Source organism: Cydia amplana, chromosome 16, assembly GCF_948474715.1.
Source record: "Cydia amplana chromosome 16, ilCydAmpl1.1, whole genome shotgun sequence".
NCBI lineage: Eukaryota > Metazoa > Arthropoda > Insecta > Lepidoptera > Tortricidae > Cydia > Cydia amplana.
The window spans coordinates 11592059-11610647 of NC_086084.1; the positions used below are offsets into that span (position 1 = coordinate 11592059).

Sequence of the window (18589 nt, forward strand, 5' to 3'; positions counted from 1 at the left end):
AGCTTTACGTTAATTATACGCTCCATGACCTTGGAGAGAAGGGAGGTAATAGCGATAGGCCTGTAATTCGATGGGTCCGATCTATCGCCCTTTTTAGGCACAGGGTGCACATGGGCCGTCTTCCACGAAGATGGAACATGCCGTTTGTCGCTAGAGAGTGTGAAAAGACGCGCCAACACGGGACACAACTCAGGAGCACACCGCTTAAGCACAAGAGCTGGTATGCCGTCTGGCCCGCTCGACTTATGGACGTTCAGAGATAGCAACTCCCGCCGAATATCCCTCTGCGTGAATGAGATTTCTGGCATGGAGTATGCGCACCGCGGGGTGGTGGGCGGCACGGCGCTACCGTCGTCGTTCAGGGTCGAGTTCGAGGCAAAAAGAGTACCAAGCAGATCGGCTTTCTCTTTTGCACTGTGGGCCAGATCACCATCAGCTTTCCGCAGTGGTGGTAGAGACGACTGACAAAAATTTCCCTCGGCAGCTTTGGCGAGCGACCAGAACGCGCGACTCCCAGTGGGGTAACCCGCTAGTTTCTCACCAATTCTGCCGACGAAATCGTATTTGGCCCTGGCAATGGCTTTTTTACTGAACCTCGAGGCAGCGTTTAATTTGCGTTTCACATCAGAAACTTTCGGATCGTTATTAGCTACGGCCTTGGTCCAAGCCCTGTAAGCGGCTTGCTTACGAATCGTAGCTTCTTTACAGGGCCGATTAAACCAAGGACGTCGCTTTGCTCCCGCAGCTATTACCGAGTTGGGAATGAAACAATCCATTCCCAGCAGTATTGTCTCGGCAACATTCGCTGCGCAGGGATCAGGATCTTCTGATGTGAAGCAGAGCTGCCTCCACGGGTACGAAGCGTAGAATTCACGCAGTCCGTCCCAATCTGCTGACTTATATTGCCACACGCGTCGCGAGCTAGTTGGCCGTGGTGGATCGGGCCGCGCGCATGGTGCCTGAGTCCGGACGAGACAGTGATCGGACGAACCGAGAGGAGCATTCACTGAAACGGAATATCCGTCCGGACGTGTGGTCAGCAGGAGGTCCAGTAAAGAGCTCGTATGATCCTCAATGTCTGGTATTCTCGTGGGAGAATGTACCAGTTGCGAGAGTCCATAGGCCAGAGAAAATTCATGAGCAGACCTCCCCGCGTGGTCGGTGGACCGGGAACCAAGCCACTCAACGTGGTGGGCGTTGAAGTCCCCTAAAATCACCAGCTCTGCGGAAGGGTACTGCTCTAGAAGTTTGTCAGCCGTCAACTGTAGGTGCTCGAAAAGCCGGGTTGTCTCCGTGTTTCCGCTATGAGACCTGTATAGGCACGCGTAGACACGAGTGTGGCCGCTGTAGTCCACACGCACCCACAGAACTGACAGGTCCCTGTCTTCAAAGGCATGGAGGCGGCGACAGCAGACCTCCTGCCGCGCATACATGCATACACCAGCGTGTCTCATGAACTTGTGTTCAAGTGTATAGCCGGGATATAGTAGGTATGCAGTGTCCGCCGGGCAGGATATCTGCGTCTCCGTTAGAAATAGGATGGTCGGCTGCGCAGATTCCAGGTGGTAATGCACTGCGCTCAAATTTGAGTGCAGTCCCCTGATATTGCAGAAGTCCACTTGCGTGGAAGGGGATGCCGCCGAGAAACCATTTCTTTCTCTACTCTTATTTGCCATGTGTTGTTGAGTGTACAAAGAGGGTTCGGGGTGTTGACGGCTTAAGGGACAATAGAACGGAACAGATCTGCCAAAGGGATATGTAGGGTAGTGCGGTTTACAGGCACGGCGTACGGAAGGGCCCCCGGTCCCCCCCTGGTGTAGCAGCCGGGTCCACTCCGGTCTCCTTCTCCGGCACGACTACTACATCAAGGATTTTACGCGAGGTTGGTGGTTCAGCCTCCCAGGGCGGAGATTAAGTAATCCCTGGGTTCGGGAACCCTACTGACCTGCGGGCGGCCAGCGGACAGCCGTTTCACCGGGTCTCCCTGATAGCCGCACCTGTACTCCGCGTCCACACAGACCAATGACAGTACCGTGAGTTCCGTAGGTCCCCCGTCGTCAACACACGGCACCCTCGTTGAGCTCTGGCAACCTTACTCACCAGCAGGAACACAACACAAGAGTAGGGTCTAGTGTTATTTGGCTGCGGTTTTCTGTAAGGTGGAGGTACTTCCCCAGTTGGGCTCTGCTCTAGATCTGGAATAACATCCGCTGTGCTGCGCCCTACCACACAAAGCGAGATGACACTCACCATGCCCATACCTCTCTTTTGGACGTAGTTTAAGGACATACCCGGGTCCAGACTTTTCCCCATTCCGGACAGTTTTTTTCCGGTCCGAGATGACAGCTATGAAAAACGTGTTTATATGCTTGTGCACTGCGTCTGGAATTACTATTATTCATGACTGGGCCGCTTGGTTACCTCTCTTGTAGTAAAAAGACGGACAAGTGCACAAGCCAATCATCCGTTTTTGTCATGCCACAGCGCCGCACCTGCGAGTAAAAAGACGGACAAGTGCACAAGCCAATCATCCGTTTTTTCATGCCATATCGGACCATGAAAACTCGGACTGCCGATGCCGGACAGTAAAATTCATTGTAGTGCACAATCGCCCTCCATCGCGTGGCCGTATCGCTGGTCCAGCGCTGGGCCATCGTGTAGAGGAGCCATAACAAGTTCGCGCTAGCAGTCGGAATACTCTACCAGTTCAGACACGTAATTAAATTATTCTTGTGGAGCTACGGCATTGTGTGGCATTGTTTACCGAACCCGGAATCTTAGTGCGAATCCGGGTCAAATATAGTATCGTTAATCAATAGTAGGGCCGTGGAAATTTATAGGTTCTAATACATTAGAAAAGATACATCTTTTCTGTGCTGAAAGTTTGATGAAACATATGCCCACAATATTGATCCATCAGAACCAGTTTTCGTCGATATAAGTCACAAAGTGAATTTAGGCACAAGGTGGGGTTTCCAATCTACTTTACACATTTTCTGACATAAGTAAATAGTACGAAAATATTATATGCTCACATGTTTTCCACTCCGTGAATTCGCTTATTGCTAGCTCCCCCAAGAGCCCCAACACGTGTACTCCTGTATGTACAGGATTATAGTTAATTGTTTTCTATAGATAGTAGTACATACTTCCATCAGGCGTCGTTGACCTTAAAATATCGATTCTATACCGTTCCCAAATGCCACGTCTTGTTTATAGAGATTTACTCGTAAAATTAATTTACTAAATACTTGTTTGTTTGCCACGTAAAATGGTAATAGAGTTCAAGGGATATTTCATTATGAGAGATCCGATGGATAAATTATTAAATTAAATTCAAAGTACTCATTAACACATGGTATTACACTAGGTACTTTATACAGTAACTAGAATAATTAGAGCCAAACATTGACTAGTTTTGGATAGGACACTATATTGATCGTATTCGTAACAACAGCCTTCAGTTAAACGAAAATTAACATCTCAATTTATATTCAAATTTCTTTACGAGGAAGTTCAATCAGTTCGGAAATTATCTTAGTTCACTAGCGGGACAAGGTTAAAGTGGAAAATACAAGCAAATTTCCACTCAAAATGACTACTGTATACTGTATGATGTACTAGCATACTCACTAATCTAATCGCGAATAGCCAAAGAAGTGGTGACGCTAGTCATTCTCGTAAAATAGGTAACGATAGCGATTACAGGCAATAAAAACGCGACCATCTTATTAAGCCCGGTTTCATGCGTCTTTGCGTTGCAAGTAATTTACTTACAATCAGAAAACTTCTAAAACCTAAAACCTTTTTTTAAATAGCTCTGGCACGTGATGATCATTTTAATATTTAATGGGAAGTCTGCTTCAACTCTTTACCATAAAATTGTTTAGAAAATATATAATTTTTCTTTTCCCCCAGATAAATTAGACAACTCAAAAGCATGAAAGGCATCAGACGCAGCTCCACCGTAAAATATTAACATTTTGTTTATACCAAGTCCTTTACAAGAATAACATAGAGATTTATCATAAAAACACCGGTCTCGTCTCGACCCTTGTTCTTTGCCTTGGTAAACTTCTGTTTTAAGGCACCAGTCTCCTTTGATCCGTCAAATCACAGAAAATATACAAGGAACTGAGTAAATGTTGCCAGAGCAGCAGGTCTCTTTATATTGGTCAGAGTATGAATGAAAATGTAAGCACAGCGTCGAGGTTTGGTTACGTATAGTGAATTTTTGATAGTGGTCGAGATCCATTTTGTTGGATTAACAACGTTAACAAAGACGGAGTGCGTGAAATTAATAATGAGACGTCGAAATTAAAAAATGAAGAAGTAACATGTACATGACATGATATATTACAACCTACACCTTGCTCGCAAGAGTACATGCGTTTAGGCATAGGTACAGAGGCTTGGTATGTTGTGTGGTGTATATAAATTAATAACTCCAATCATGTTCACAATTAATTGAGTAATTTGATTGAAATTTCTATAAGAGTTCATTTATACTGCGCGCGAACTCCCATACGAGTTTAGTTACATTTGAGGTTACAGGTATCCAATTCAGCCAACCGATCAAATACCTCAATGTAATGAAAATCATATGCATTTCCTCTCCGTAAGTTCTCGTAGTCTAAATGAACCCTAAAGGATTTGTATACTGGCAATGGTACTAGATAGGCTTTATTAGTCGGCATTAGATACTCTAGATTATATTCACATTTCAGCTTTCGGCATCAAGGCATTTTCGGCATGTATAATATAGGATACATCACCATCTTGCACTCTCTCAAAGTCATAATTATATTGCACTAGCTGTTATTTTAATAACCTACTTTAATATTGTAGGTTACAACTGTAAGCCGCGGAAAATTCCAGCCCGCGAGCAAAATTACATACAACAAATACAGTTCGACCTTGACTCAGTGGAGGCATTCCTTGACTCACTGTTTATTTCTGTGCCATTCATACACACGGATGTGATATCTGCGGTATGAACTGCGGCGTAACTTCCTATTTCGTACTCAGGATTATGAATTTGTTTAAAAATGTGAGTAGGTAATATAAAAATGTACGCAGATTTCCGATAGCGTCCCACGGTACTAATACTGGTACGAATTACCTCTAAATAAAATAAATTTAAATAATTATTAAATATAACATACTTACGTTTGCTTTATTTATTTCGATTTTACAATGAAACAAATTGCATTCAATTTTTTAATAACTACCATTGATTCAAATTTTACTGCCAATAGTCAAAAAATAACATTTGTAAAGTATTTTAATGCAGGCAGTATCACTGTTAATTTATTACGAGAAGAAACGTTATTATTAAAAATATTGCCATTATTAATACTGTTAGTAACTAACTAATGTACCTACTCCATATTAAACATAGTTTATTTACTTATTCATTCTGTAATATTTGTTAGTGCATCTAATAAATAACATTGTTATTTGTGTGTGTATATAACAAAAGAGTTGTATTTACAATGCTCCCCTACTTCCGATTCGAAGTTATTTAACAGAATCTCCCCAAAATTAAATTAACACATTACGTTGGAACTGTGATAAAATTAACTATATTTTACGACGGCTATCAAGGCGGATTTAGCTTTGATAAACCGCGCTTTGATAGGCCGCGGCCTACACGGGTAATAACGGATGGTAAAAACGCACTCATAAACATTTGAGCATATTTACAATTACACCGCAGCGCAGATGCACAACAAAGTCTTAAAATACATAACGTCATCAGTAAACTAGGAGCCCGATTCAGATCAAGACCATTTTTTATTTTTTTGACGATTTTATTTATTTATCAGAATACAAAATCCAAATTAGGGACAAAAAATAATGTATGGAAAATTCCTATTGAGTTACCTACGGAAAATGTTGAAGATTTTGTAGGACATAGGGTACAGTGATATTGCGCTTATGTTATACAGAATAAGGAACCCTATCTATAGACAAAATTTTATCAAACACTGAGAAAAATTAATAAACGGACAAGTGCGAGTCGGACTCGCCCACCGAGGGTTCCGTACTTTTTAGTATTTGTTGTTATAGCGGCAACAGAAATACATCATCTGTGAAAATTTCCACTGCCTAGCTATCCCGGTTCAAGAGATACAGCCGTGACCGACAGACAGACGGACGGACAGAGGAGTCTTAGTAATCGGGTCCCGTTTGTACACTTTGAGTACGGAACCCTAATAATGACCCATTAAACATTTTGTAACGGTTTTAATATTATTTTGATACGACTTTAACGTTTAAAGTTTGATTGGTGCATGCGAAATCAAGTGAAAGTTGTGCGTAAGATGCGCGCCAATCACCAAGGCGATCGTCAAAGTCGTGTCATTACCATAACGAATTATTAAATTAGAATCGATCTCTTGGCAGTTTCAACAACAGGAAAGTGACATTGCGTTTACAGTTTTTCAAGATACCTAAAAGTTTTTGGCATGAATAGCAGTAATTAGCGCAAGGTTGAAGATTCACTTTTTGTGGTTAATTGAGATGTATTGGGGAAAGTTCTTAACCGACTTCAAAAAAGGAGGATATCAATTAGATTTTTTTTTGTATATAGTAACATAAGTTCTGAGGTATCAGAACTTCGTTATTTCTGAACCGATTTGGATTTTTTTGTTAAAAATTATATAATTCCTAGTTGGTCCCATTTATGTCAAAATCTAGTTCTTAAGATGAAAACTGTAAGGAAGTGAGGGAATTCTGCAAATATAATAGGCATAAAGCAATTTGTATTTTCATCAATAACTCAAACATAAAAAACTGCCATTAAGTGTAGTGCAGCTTAAGTGTTTTTCTCAGTAAAACATTTCAACCTCCATTACCATGGTGCATCAAACTTCTTCCATTACAGCGATAATGACATTTTCATAATTGAAATCAACTGTTCTCGCATACAAACGTACTGTAGGTACCATGGATATTTACTGCAGCGAAATTGCATTTTCAATTAAGTTCGGTTCATCTTGGTGGATTCAAAAGCGAACGCCGAAACGAGATACCGTAAAATGGGGTGAGTAGGCGCAAAAATTGACATTCAAACCTCGATAACATTTTATTTTTACACATGCAAACTAAATGGTGTATATAATAAGAGTTCCGGACGTTTGTATTTTAGTTTTTCTTTTATTTTGGGTAGGTAGTTCCATTTCATAACTTTTGACGATAAACAGGAAAACCCACCTCACCCCGTAGTCCCTCGTATTTGGAGTGAGTTGGGTTTTCATACAAAGGTGATTTTGGAAGATTTTTGGATCTATTTTTTTTATTATGAGTAGTACTATAGCTCCATTTTAAACTGGAATACATTATTTTTGTAGCAGTAGCCTTAAAAATCCATCTCACCCCCCTTTCATCCTATGGGACATACGTTCGCATCGACGGCCGGACGCAACTGAGGCGCGCGCAGGCGGCGCGCACGTATTTACGCAACGGTTGGAGCGAGATGGAAGACAGGGCGTGCTACTCTCGAAAGCAACATTCTCTGCGGTAGTTCTGAATTGCTGCATTTTCTACTACCCACTTCATGCAACCGGCGATTGTGAGCGGGATAGAAGATATGCCATCGCACTCGTGAGAGGCGCGATTTACGTCAAAGGGTAGATTATATTCTGCAGTTCTAAGATACCTATCTTTCTGTTTTTCGTAGGTTTAAGAATAGTATATAAGACGACGATGCATTTCAATAAATGTTCATTATTTTAACTGATATACTGCTGTTTACACTGCTCCTCCTGCCTGGACTCCCATATCTGGTGACCCGACGACGTTTAGAAGATGTCTGACACCGAAGATGGAGCTCAAGATCAGCGAAAAAAACACAAAGATAAGCCGCAAGAACCAAATACAGCATCGAATGCGCTACAGCTGCCGTCATCAAGCTACGATCTAGCCGGAATCTCCATCCAGTCCAAATTACTACCGTTTTGGCGCGAACATCCACGTTTATGGTTTGCGCAGTTTGAAGCTATCGTCGAACCTTTGAAGACAAGCGATGACCAGAAATTTCGATATGCACTCGGCGTTATGCAAGCAGCTGATATTCAACAAGTTAGCGACATCATTCTCAAGCCGCCATCCACTGGCAAGTACAACGCGCTGAAAACTCGTCTCCTTTCTGTTTACGAAGAGTCTGCGTCCAGGCAATTCCAGAAGCTCATCAGCGGTCTCGAGCTAGGGGAACAGAAGCCGACACAGCTTTTAAGGCGAATGCGAGAACTAGGCAAGAATATGGTACCAGACGACGGTTTGAAGGTCATGTGGATGAACCAACTCCCAGTACAAGTACGCTCAGTCCTTTCTGTCAACAACGAGTCATCACTAGACATTCTCGCCGCCATGGCCGACAAGATGTTAGAGCACACCGAGCCAGTCACCGTTGCTGCAGTCATACGAGCCACAGATTTTCAAACCCCGCAGAGCAGCGAAAACACATTTTTCGAGAAGTTGTCCCAGAAGCTCGACAATCTGACACTCGAAATAGCAGCCTTTCGGTCCGGCGGCCGGCAACGCTATCGCCGTCCCTTTCGCTCTCGCAGCCGTTCCCGTTCGAGATCTATGTCAGCGCATGGAACTACACGCACTTCACGCAAGCCGGGTGATCCTGGGTGGCTCTGCAGATACCACTTCAGATTCGGAGACAAGGCACGAAGATGTGAATCGCCGTGCAGCAAGAAAACTAACTTACCGGAAAACTAATGCCTACACCGACTATGGCGGGCGTCGGTGTACCTTCAGTCAGCAACCGCCTATGTGTCATCGATCGCAACTCTCGAGAACGTTACCTCGTTGACACTGGCGCCGAAATATCTGTACTATCGTCGCATCATAGGAAAAACCAGATATCAAGCACCTACAAGCTTTACGCCGCAAACGACACGCCGATAAAAACCTATGGGGAAAAAACAATCACTCTCAACTTGGGGCTACGGCGCGACTACCGTTGGACGTTCATCGTGGCTGCCATCAAGACTTCAATCCTCGGAGCTGATTTCCTTCGGCACTACAAGCTGCTACCTGACCTAGATCAAAAGAAGCTCATCGATAAAACCACTGAACTGCAAGTCAACGCGTTAGAAGTCTCAAGCACTCAACAAACCGTCCATTTGATCAGCAGCAATCAAGTCTACTACGAGATCCTCAAACAGTATCCTAATGTACTGCGACCAATGTCTTTGAAAACGCCGGCCAAGCACAACGTACAGCATTTCATCGAGACTACCGGCCCTCCACTCTTCGCCAAGCCACGCCCACTGCCGCCCGACAAATATGCCGCGGCGAAGGCCGAATTCGAACGCTTGATGGAAATGGGCATCTGTCAACCCTCAAACAGCCCCTGGGCAAGTCCACTTCACGTCGTTAAGAAAAAGGATGGCACTCTACGTGTATGCGGCGATTATAGGCGTCTGAATGCCGTAACGCAACCCGATCGTTATCCGTTACCTCGAATTCAAGATTTTACGTACCAGCTGCACAATAAGAAGATTTTTTCGAAATTAGACCTGAAGATGGCGTATTTTTGGATACCCATGAATAAAGAAGACGCGCAGAAAACTTCAATAATCACACCGTTTGGGTTATTTCAATTTAACTCAATGACGTTCGGGCTCCGCAATTCAAGCCAAACATTCCAAAGATTCATGCACGACGTCCTGCGAGGCATAGATGGCTGTTTCTGTTACGTCGATGATCTTCTGCTGTCCTCTGAAAATGAAGAAGAGCACAAAACACTACTGCGACAAGTCCTAGAACGCCTAGATAGATACGGCGTAACTCTCAATGTCGATAAATGCGAGTTCGGACGAAGAAAAATCAACTTCCTCGGCTATGAAGTATCACCCGACGGCATCAGTCCCACTCAAGAGCGCATCGAAGCAATATCGAATTACCCAAAGCCGAAGACAGTCTGCGAGCTGAGAAGATTTCTAGGCATGTTAAATTTTTACCGTGACTGCCTACCACATCAAGCCGAACTCCAGTCTCAACTCAACAAGTATCTGCATAACTCTAAGAAAAATGACAAGACTCCGATCGAATGGAACCCCGAATCAGATGAAGCTTTCAAGAAATGCCGCCAAAGCATATTGGAAGCTACTACGCTATCGTATCCCGTTCACGGCGCTCCTCTATGTATCATGAGTGACGCATCAGACCACAGCGTGGGAGGACTAGTCCAACAAAAGGTTCATAATGTTTGGAAACCACTGGCATTTTTCTCGAAGGCCCTGAGTCCGACGCAACGCCGCTACAGTGTGTATGATCGCGAACTCCTAGCGATTTACACAGCTGTAAAGCACTTCAGACGACTTATAGAAGGCAATGACGTCATCGTCTACACTGACCACAGACCACTTACGCATGCACTTACGCGAGCACCGAGCAACAGCGACACTCTAAGACGCGAGCGCCAACTGCACTTCATTAGCCAATTTTGTTCGAGCATCCAGTATATTCCAGGCGAAAAAAACAATATCGCTGACGCCTTATCACGAATCGAAGAAATACAATGTCCTTCCGTCATCGATTTCGACAAGTTAGCCACCGACCAGCGCACCGATGAAGAACTAATAAAATTGAAAACTCAAGAAAATCTGAAGTTCACTGAAGTCACGTTACCAGCCATCAATAGACCAATCACGTGCGAGCACTCAACTGGGACACCACGACCGTACTTACCTATCGCTTATCGTTATGCTGCCTACAAAGCGCAACACGATATAAGTCACTCAGGTGTACGCGCAACCAGGAAACTCATGGCGTCTAAGTTCTTTTGGCCAGCAATGAACAGAGACGTCGCACTTTGGACCCGAGCGTGCATTGGATGTCAACGAGCCAAAATACATCGTCACGTGATTCCACCTATCGGCGAGTTCCCGCGATCTCAACGTTTCGAGCATCTGCATATCGATATCGTGGGACCCCAAAAAATATCAAATGATTATCGATATTGCGTCACAATGATCGACCGCTGCACGAAGTGGCCCGAGGCAATACCAGTACGCGACATAACAGCTGAAGTTGTCGCTAAAGTCTTGTACGAGCATTGGATTACGAGATTTGGATGTCCGCTACGCATAACGACAGATCAAGGTCGTTCCTTCGAGTCAAACCTTTTCAACGCTCTCCTGAAGAAACTTGGAACCACAAGAATACGTACCACTGCCTACCACCCTCAGGCGAATTCTCAAGTGGAGAGGCTCCACCGCACCTTGAAAGCCGCTCTTATGGCAAGGGGCGAAAGTTCAAGATGGTCCGAAGAGTTGCCTACAGTTTTATTTGGATTACGAGCCGCACTACGCAGCGATAATAACCTGAGTCCTGCATTGATGACGTATGGATCCCCACTACGCATGCCAGCTGATTTCTTCGTACCTACAAAGTCGACGATTGAAGATGCAGAGTTTGTACGACGTTTGTCAGAGATTATGTCATCACTTGTACCAGTAACCCGGACGCACGCCACGCAACTAAGACCTTTCGTGCATAAGGACCTTGCATCGTGCACCCACGTATTCGTGCGCAATGACACCGTGCGACCCCCGCTCACACCACCATATGACGGCCAGTTCGAAGTTCTCAAACGCTACGACAAGTATTTCAAGATACAAATGCCACAACGAACTACTGTCGTTACCATTGAGCGTCTGAAGCCAGCCTACATCTACAATGAAGACGTCACAAGCGTCAGCCAGCCTCCTGCAACTAGCCCAGACACACAGACGTACGTAACAAGATCGGGCAGAGTCACGAAACGTATTCGCTTCGCTTGAGAGGGAGTGCTATGGGACATACGTTCGCATCGACGGCCGGACGCAACTGAGGCGCGCGCAGGCGGCGCGCACGTATTTACGCAACGGTTGGAGCGAGATGGAAGACAGGGCGTGCTACTCTCGAAAGCAACATTCTCTGCGGTAGTTCTGAATTGCTGCATTTTCTACTACCCACTTCATGCAACCGGCGATTGTGAGCGGGATAGAAGATATGCCATCGCACTCGTGAGAGGCGCGATTTACGTCAAAGGGTAGATTATATTCTGCAGTTCTAAGATACCTATCTTTCTGTTTTTCGTAGGTTTAAGAATAGTATATAAGACGACGATGCATTTCAATAAATGTTCATTATTTTAACTGATATACTGCTGTTTACACTGCTCCTCCTGCCTGGACTCCCATAATCCCTTCTCTCCCCATTCATAACCCAACTCTCCCCGCGAACCCTACTCACCCCATTTTACGGTACTGTGTATTTTCATAGTTGCGAGTTTGGGCGAGGCGAGCTTTCGGGGGGAACCAGTGTAACGTGAGCTCTAACGGCGGTACCACGGTCGCATTTTTTATCGCTTGTCACCATGCCTGTCACGTTCTAACTAGTATGTAAGTGCGAAAGTGACGGACGTAGTGACAGGCGATAAAAATGGAACCATGCTGCGCCCGCTGTTTGCTAATTTTTACACGTTATCATAGTTTTTAGGGTTCCGTATCCAAAGGGTAAAAACGGGACCCTATTACTAAGACTCCGCTGTCCGTCCGTCCGTCCGTCCGTCTGTCACCAGGCTGTATCTCACGAACCGTGATAGCTAGACAGTTGAAATTTTCACAGATGATGTATTTCTGTTGCCGCTATAACAACAAATACTAAAAACAGAATAAAATAAAGATTTAAGTGGGGCTCCCATACAGCAAACGTGATTTTTGACCGAAGTTAAGCAACGTCGGGCGGGGTCAGTACTTGGATGGGTGACCGTTTTTTTGCTTGTTTTGCTCTATTTTTTGTTGATGGTGCGGAACCCTCCGTGCGCGAGTCCGACTCGCACCTGGCCGGTTTATTTAGAATCGTCTGGGCGTTGTCGTTTAGAATAGTCCAAAATATCGAACTGTTTTCTGATAAATATTGTACAACTACAAATTGTGATTCGATTTCATAAAATTATACGAAGTTGTGAAACGGTATGACTTCATGCCGTTCATTCTTTTCGATCATTGATCTTTCATTCATATCATTCATTATTAAGATGAAAATACACTCACTCAATAGTTTAACTACCTATACGTATATTGTTGACTTGCCTTTATATTTAAGCCTGAAAGAGTAATACCTAATACATAAAATAATTTATTTTTAGGGTTCCGTACCCAAAGGGTAAAAACGGGACCCTATTACTAAGACTCCGCTGTCCGTCCGTCCGTCCGTCCTTCCGTCCGTCCGTCCGTCCGTCCGTCCGTCCGTCCGTCCGTCCGTCTGTCACCGGGCTGTATCTCACGAACCGTGATAGCTAGACAATTGAAATTTTCACAGATGATGTATTTCTGTTGCCGCTATAACAACAAATACTAAAAACAGAATAAAATAAAGATTTAAGTGGGGCTCCCATACAACAAACGTGATTTTTGACTGGATGTACTGACGTGTACTTGGATGGGTGACCGTTTTTTTGCTTGTTTTGCTCTATTTTTTGTTGGTGGTACGGAACCCTCCGTGCGCGAGTCCGACTCGCACTTGGCCGGTTTTTTATTTACATAAATGCAAGGTCTGAGTGTGAAAGTCCTTAGGTAATCCTATCAGTCTTATTACACGTGATAAAACAGACTTAAATATAAAAAAACCGGCCAAGTGCGAGTCGGACTCGCGCACGGAGGGTTCCGCACCATCAACAAAAAATAGAGCAAAACAAGCAAAAAAAACAAGCAACAAGCAAAAAAACGGTCACCCATCCAAGTACTGACCCCGCCCGACGTTGCTAACTTCGGTCAAAAATCACGTTTGTTGTATGGGAGCTCCACTTAAATCTTTATTTTAAACTGTTTTTAGTATTTGTTGTTATAGCGGCAACAGAAATACATCATCTGTGAAAATTTCAACTGTCTAGCTATCACGGTTCGTGAGATACAGCCTGGTGACAGACGGACGGACGGACGGACGGACAGCGGAGTCTTAGTAATAGGGTCCCGTTTTTACCCTTTGGGTACGGAACCCTAAAAATGAAGTACTTTTACTTGGTAAGCATAAAATGGCTTTATTTTTACGTAAATACGTTCTTAAATACTACTTATTCAGATTTCTTTAGAGACACACAGAATAAATATAAAAATATGCTAAAGGCGGTTAGTTCAAAGGAAAACAACACTATTTTAATCATCAATTTATTGTTTAGTTTGTCTTTTTATGGTCCAATAATAAAGTAAGTATTTTAAAATGTCATTCTATGGAACTTGCTAACTATGTAAACAATCCGCCATATTGAAACTGTCAAAAAATATGAATTTACTAGTGACTTTTGTTTACATAGTTAGCAAGTTCCATAGAATGACTATTTATCTCTATCATCAGTTCATATTTCTAAGTTTTCTAACCGACATTTTATGGCAATGATACAATTACACGCTAAACGAAAAACAAAATGCCGATCGTCACACTTGGCGTAAACAATTCGTTATTTTACTCATCAAAAGACTATTTTAGTTTCATTCATAATCGTTCGAAGATTTTCCCGGCGATTTCCGTAGTGGCCGTGTACAGTGTACTGTACACTTCTTATGGTGAACTTTATGGCTTTGCAATAAGGTCGAATTTTCAGTTAACATGTTGGACGTAGGTAGATGTTTTGAGCTGCTCGCAGTGCTCGCAGTGTATCTCGCGCGCACCTACATATACAAGTACGAGGGAGACGCTCTCCTGGCAAAGTGAAATCAAGACTATATATTTAATTTCTGAATGCGATTCCGGTTGAATTCTTGGACAAACCAGCGTATTGCGGCCTTGAGCTCTGCTCTTATTCTGGTTCACTCGAGTGATCGAGATGGATTCTCCTGAAAGTTGCGCTGACGTAGATGTTGCGTAGGCGTACGCGCAGTTTTCTTCCACTCGCTCAGTCGCCTTTCGACATTGGATGTGTCAAATTGTCATTATACAATAAAGATTTTTAAAAATCATTTTAGATATCTAGTTCGGTACATATACTGTTAAGGTTAGACTTTGCAATTTACAAATGCCTATAATATTAAGAAAAAAATATTATGAACTGTTTTTGTTTTTAATTCTGTTAGATTTTTTAGCTTTATACAATCAATATTTCTTATTGTTTCAGGCGGTGACCAAAACTATGCTTCGGCGCGTAGCGACTTCACAAGCACCTAATCTTCCCACTTCCTATTAACGTTATAACTACGTCAAATGTGTGTGTAAATACGTAAATGTTTTGATATGAATATTACGCTTAAATCTAGTGTTAACAGTGCAAAGTTCATAGTGTAAAGTGCCAGTGTGTAGTGAACTTAAGTTTAGAAAGCATCATGTCGTCCCGGACGGGTGAGCGAGGCACGTCGGTGGCTACCAGCCAGCGCCGACATCCTCGCTCGAGATCCTCGACGAGGGCTGGCGAGAAAAAGTCGAAGGGAGGCGAGAGAACCGGGGCGACCAGTCTCGTCTCCATCCCTAACATCATGAAGCTTAGCATGCTGAACAGCGGGCTCATTTCATTTGGTGAGTTTAGTTTATATAATCTTAGAGCTGGTTACACCTAGAGTCTGTGCGGAAAGAGAAGAGTCGTAGAATGTATTGGATCCCATACATTTCACGACTCTTCTCTTTCCGCACAGACTCTACTGATGGGCCGTCGGAAAGTTTTAAAATTGAGAAATTTCCACTTGGAAAAATTTAGGAAATATTTCATATTTTTGCATGAGAATCGAAATTTTCCATTTTCAAAATGAAACTTTCCTTTGTGTCCTGTGGAAATTACCGAGAACTTTTCCAAGATTTTGGATTCTTTTTTGTAACTTGCAGAAACCGTCTGTTAGTAGTAGTTCTTGATTACGTAGGTAAGCGAAAATGTTATTTTTTGTGAGGTTTCGTTGACATAGTCCTCGACAGTCTTACGTTTATTAGTTCAATACAGTTGCAATATCGTAATGGAATATTCTAAGTACTATGTCAATGCATCGGATAAAAAAAGCTTTGGCAACTCTTTTATTCTGATTCGTTTTAACGCTTATTGCAGCCAAGCCCTCGACCACAACAATCTTAGTAATTACCAGCTTTCCACCTTTAAAGTAGCTCTTTTCCGGAAATAGGTCCCCCCTTACAAACAGGTCTGTAGGTGCTTTGTAAGCACCGAAGCTTTTATGGGTATATGAAATCGGATTTAACCGTACATAGATTAAGGAACAATGCACCGAACAATTAAAAACATACCCCGCTTTGTAAATACAACCGGTATTTCCACAAACTCCAATAAATCAACAATTTCGCGGACCCGTCCAAAATCTGCCCGAGTCTCGTCACGCCAGCGACGAGCGAGTAATCCACTCGGAACTGAACGCCACCCGAAATTACTTTTATACACCTAATTAAAAAAGTTGTAAGAGCGACAGAGCGGAGAAGTTGTCACATGAAAATTCGTAAAGTTCCCGGCTACGTACCTTTAAACCAACACATTTTGTTTTTAAACAGCCGTAAAGAAATGAAAGATGTTGTTAGCTTGCTGAGTCGTGTTTATGTCAATATTTAGGGAATAAAAAAGTAATCTTCACAGATTGTTCTCCGCATATTTGAGGCGTTGGAAATATGCAAAAAATCGCTTAACACTACCTATTAATTTCTTAAATATTTTTTATTTACAAAGTGTATCAGTAAAAAAATACATTATTCTTTGGCTGTCCACGTCCCTTCTGTAACTACTTCTTTGAATTATTAAAAAAGCGGCCAAGTGCGAGTCGGACTCGCCCATGAAGGGTTCCGTATTTAGGGGATTTATGACGTATTAAAAAAAACTACTTACTAGATCTCGTTCAAACCAATTTTCGGTGGAAGTTTTCATGGTAATGTACATCATATATTTTTTTTAGTTTTATCGTTCTCTTATTTTAGAAGTTACAGGTGGGGGACGCACATTTTACAACTTTGGACGTGTCTCTCGCGCAAACTATTCAGTTTAGAAAAAAAAAATATTAGAAACCTCAATATCATTTTTGAAGACCTATCCATAGATATCCCACACGTATGGATTTGATGAAACATTTTTTTTGAGTTTCAGTTCTAAGTATGGGGAACCCCCAAAATGTATTGTTTTTTTTTTCTATTTTTGTGTGAAAATCTATGCGGTTCACAGAATACATCTACTTACCAAGTTTCAACAGTATAGTTCTTATAGTTTCGGAAAAAAGTGGCTGTGACATACGGACGGACAGACGGGCAGACGGACAGACAGACAGACATACAGACATGACGAATCCATAAGGGTTCCGTTTTTTGCCATTTGGCTACGGAACCCTAAAAAGTGGACATATACAGGCTAATCTCACGGGTTGACATTAACTGCTGGTAAAGGGTTACTCGTAGATCTTTTTTAATTTAAGATTAGTAGTTAAGTTTGTAAATATGCATGCTTTTTTATGAAATAAATAGTTTTTTTTTTTAATAATTATGTCAGCAATAAATATCTTCAGGTTAAAGTTAGCTTAGCTTACTAATTATTTTGATATTGGTTAAATGTAAATACGAGTATGACTATTAGGCTAACTTTAATTTCATTTATTTTACGTAAAATTTCTTAGTTGATCACATCTTTGGAAAATTTAAGATTAATGTACGAACATTTTAACCAAATATTGTAATTTGAAATTTCCTTTTTCCCATAAATTATGCTTCTTCCAAATTATGTTTGTTACGAAGCCTTACTTTGGATAAGTTTGTACAATAAATTAGCAGAAAATGCGGAGGTGCGCTATAAAAGTTCAGTAAAGTCTGTAAATCATCCGATAATCCCTAGAGACTCTTATAGTGCACAAAAGGAGCCGCCGCCCCCGTATTGGCGCTTTTGGCAAATTTATCGGAAGAATCAAGTTTTTTCAAGCACTAAATTTAACGACAGCGAACTGACATCTGACCTTTCAACCCCAAGGATGCCTTTATTGGTATTAGTCCGGTTTTTCACAATGCCAATGTCAGGTCTGTGTTTAAGGTGTAAATTTGCATGCTACTATGTAGTTAATCATGTGTTACCTAATAACAATACCATAAGAACCATTATACCATGTTTATTGCAAATAAATGAAAAGAAATGAAATGATTTCTTTCACCGAACTTCAAAAACTATTAACTATCAAATTATGTTTGTTATAGGTACTTATGTTTACAATTGGCTACTTTCCTACTCTCCTACTAGTCAAATCAGAGCGCCTACCGCGAACCACGTTCGACATGTTGCCTCTCTGTCGCACTTGTAAATTCGTACGTAAGTGTGACAGGGAGGTAACACGTCGAACGTGGTTCGCGGTAGGCCCTCAGCTTCTATTTTTTAGAACTGTCAAAACGATTTGCTAATATGGAATTTACATGAAATCATATGTAGTGACGTCACGGTCAACTCGCTTACTTTTTATATTTCAATCCGATTTATTAAATAGAAATTGTGTTTAAAAATAACTGCTATCTATGTTTTTCTAATAATTATCTGGTGTTTTATTTCGTGCACAGTGAGAAATAATTTATTTTAAGTAGAGGAAAGTACCCAATTCATCTCCAAACTTACCTCATAACGCTCGGCTGTCCGAATTGA

General features: G+C 42.3%; 2 protein-coding genes across 2 annotated transcripts in view; both read left to right on the forward strand.

Annotated features, from left to right (window-relative positions):
• LOC134655120 (receptor-type tyrosine-protein phosphatase kappa) overlaps positions 1-18589 on the forward strand; it is a 228842-nt gene that overhangs the window by 96139 nt on the left and 114114 nt on the right. Inside the window, exon 2 of the mRNA XM_063510581.1 lies at positions 15119-15513. Coding sequence (XP_063366651.1) covers positions 15324-15513 — 190 coding nt within the window. The 5' untranslated portion in view covers positions 15119-15323. The remainder of the gene's footprint in view (positions 1-15118; positions 15514-18589) is intronic.
• LOC134655449 (uncharacterized) lies at positions 7813-8733 on the forward strand. The gene has a single exon (XM_063510913.1). The coding sequence runs from the start codon at positions 7813-7815 to the stop codon at positions 8731-8733; it is 921 nt and encodes a 306-aa protein (XP_063366983.1).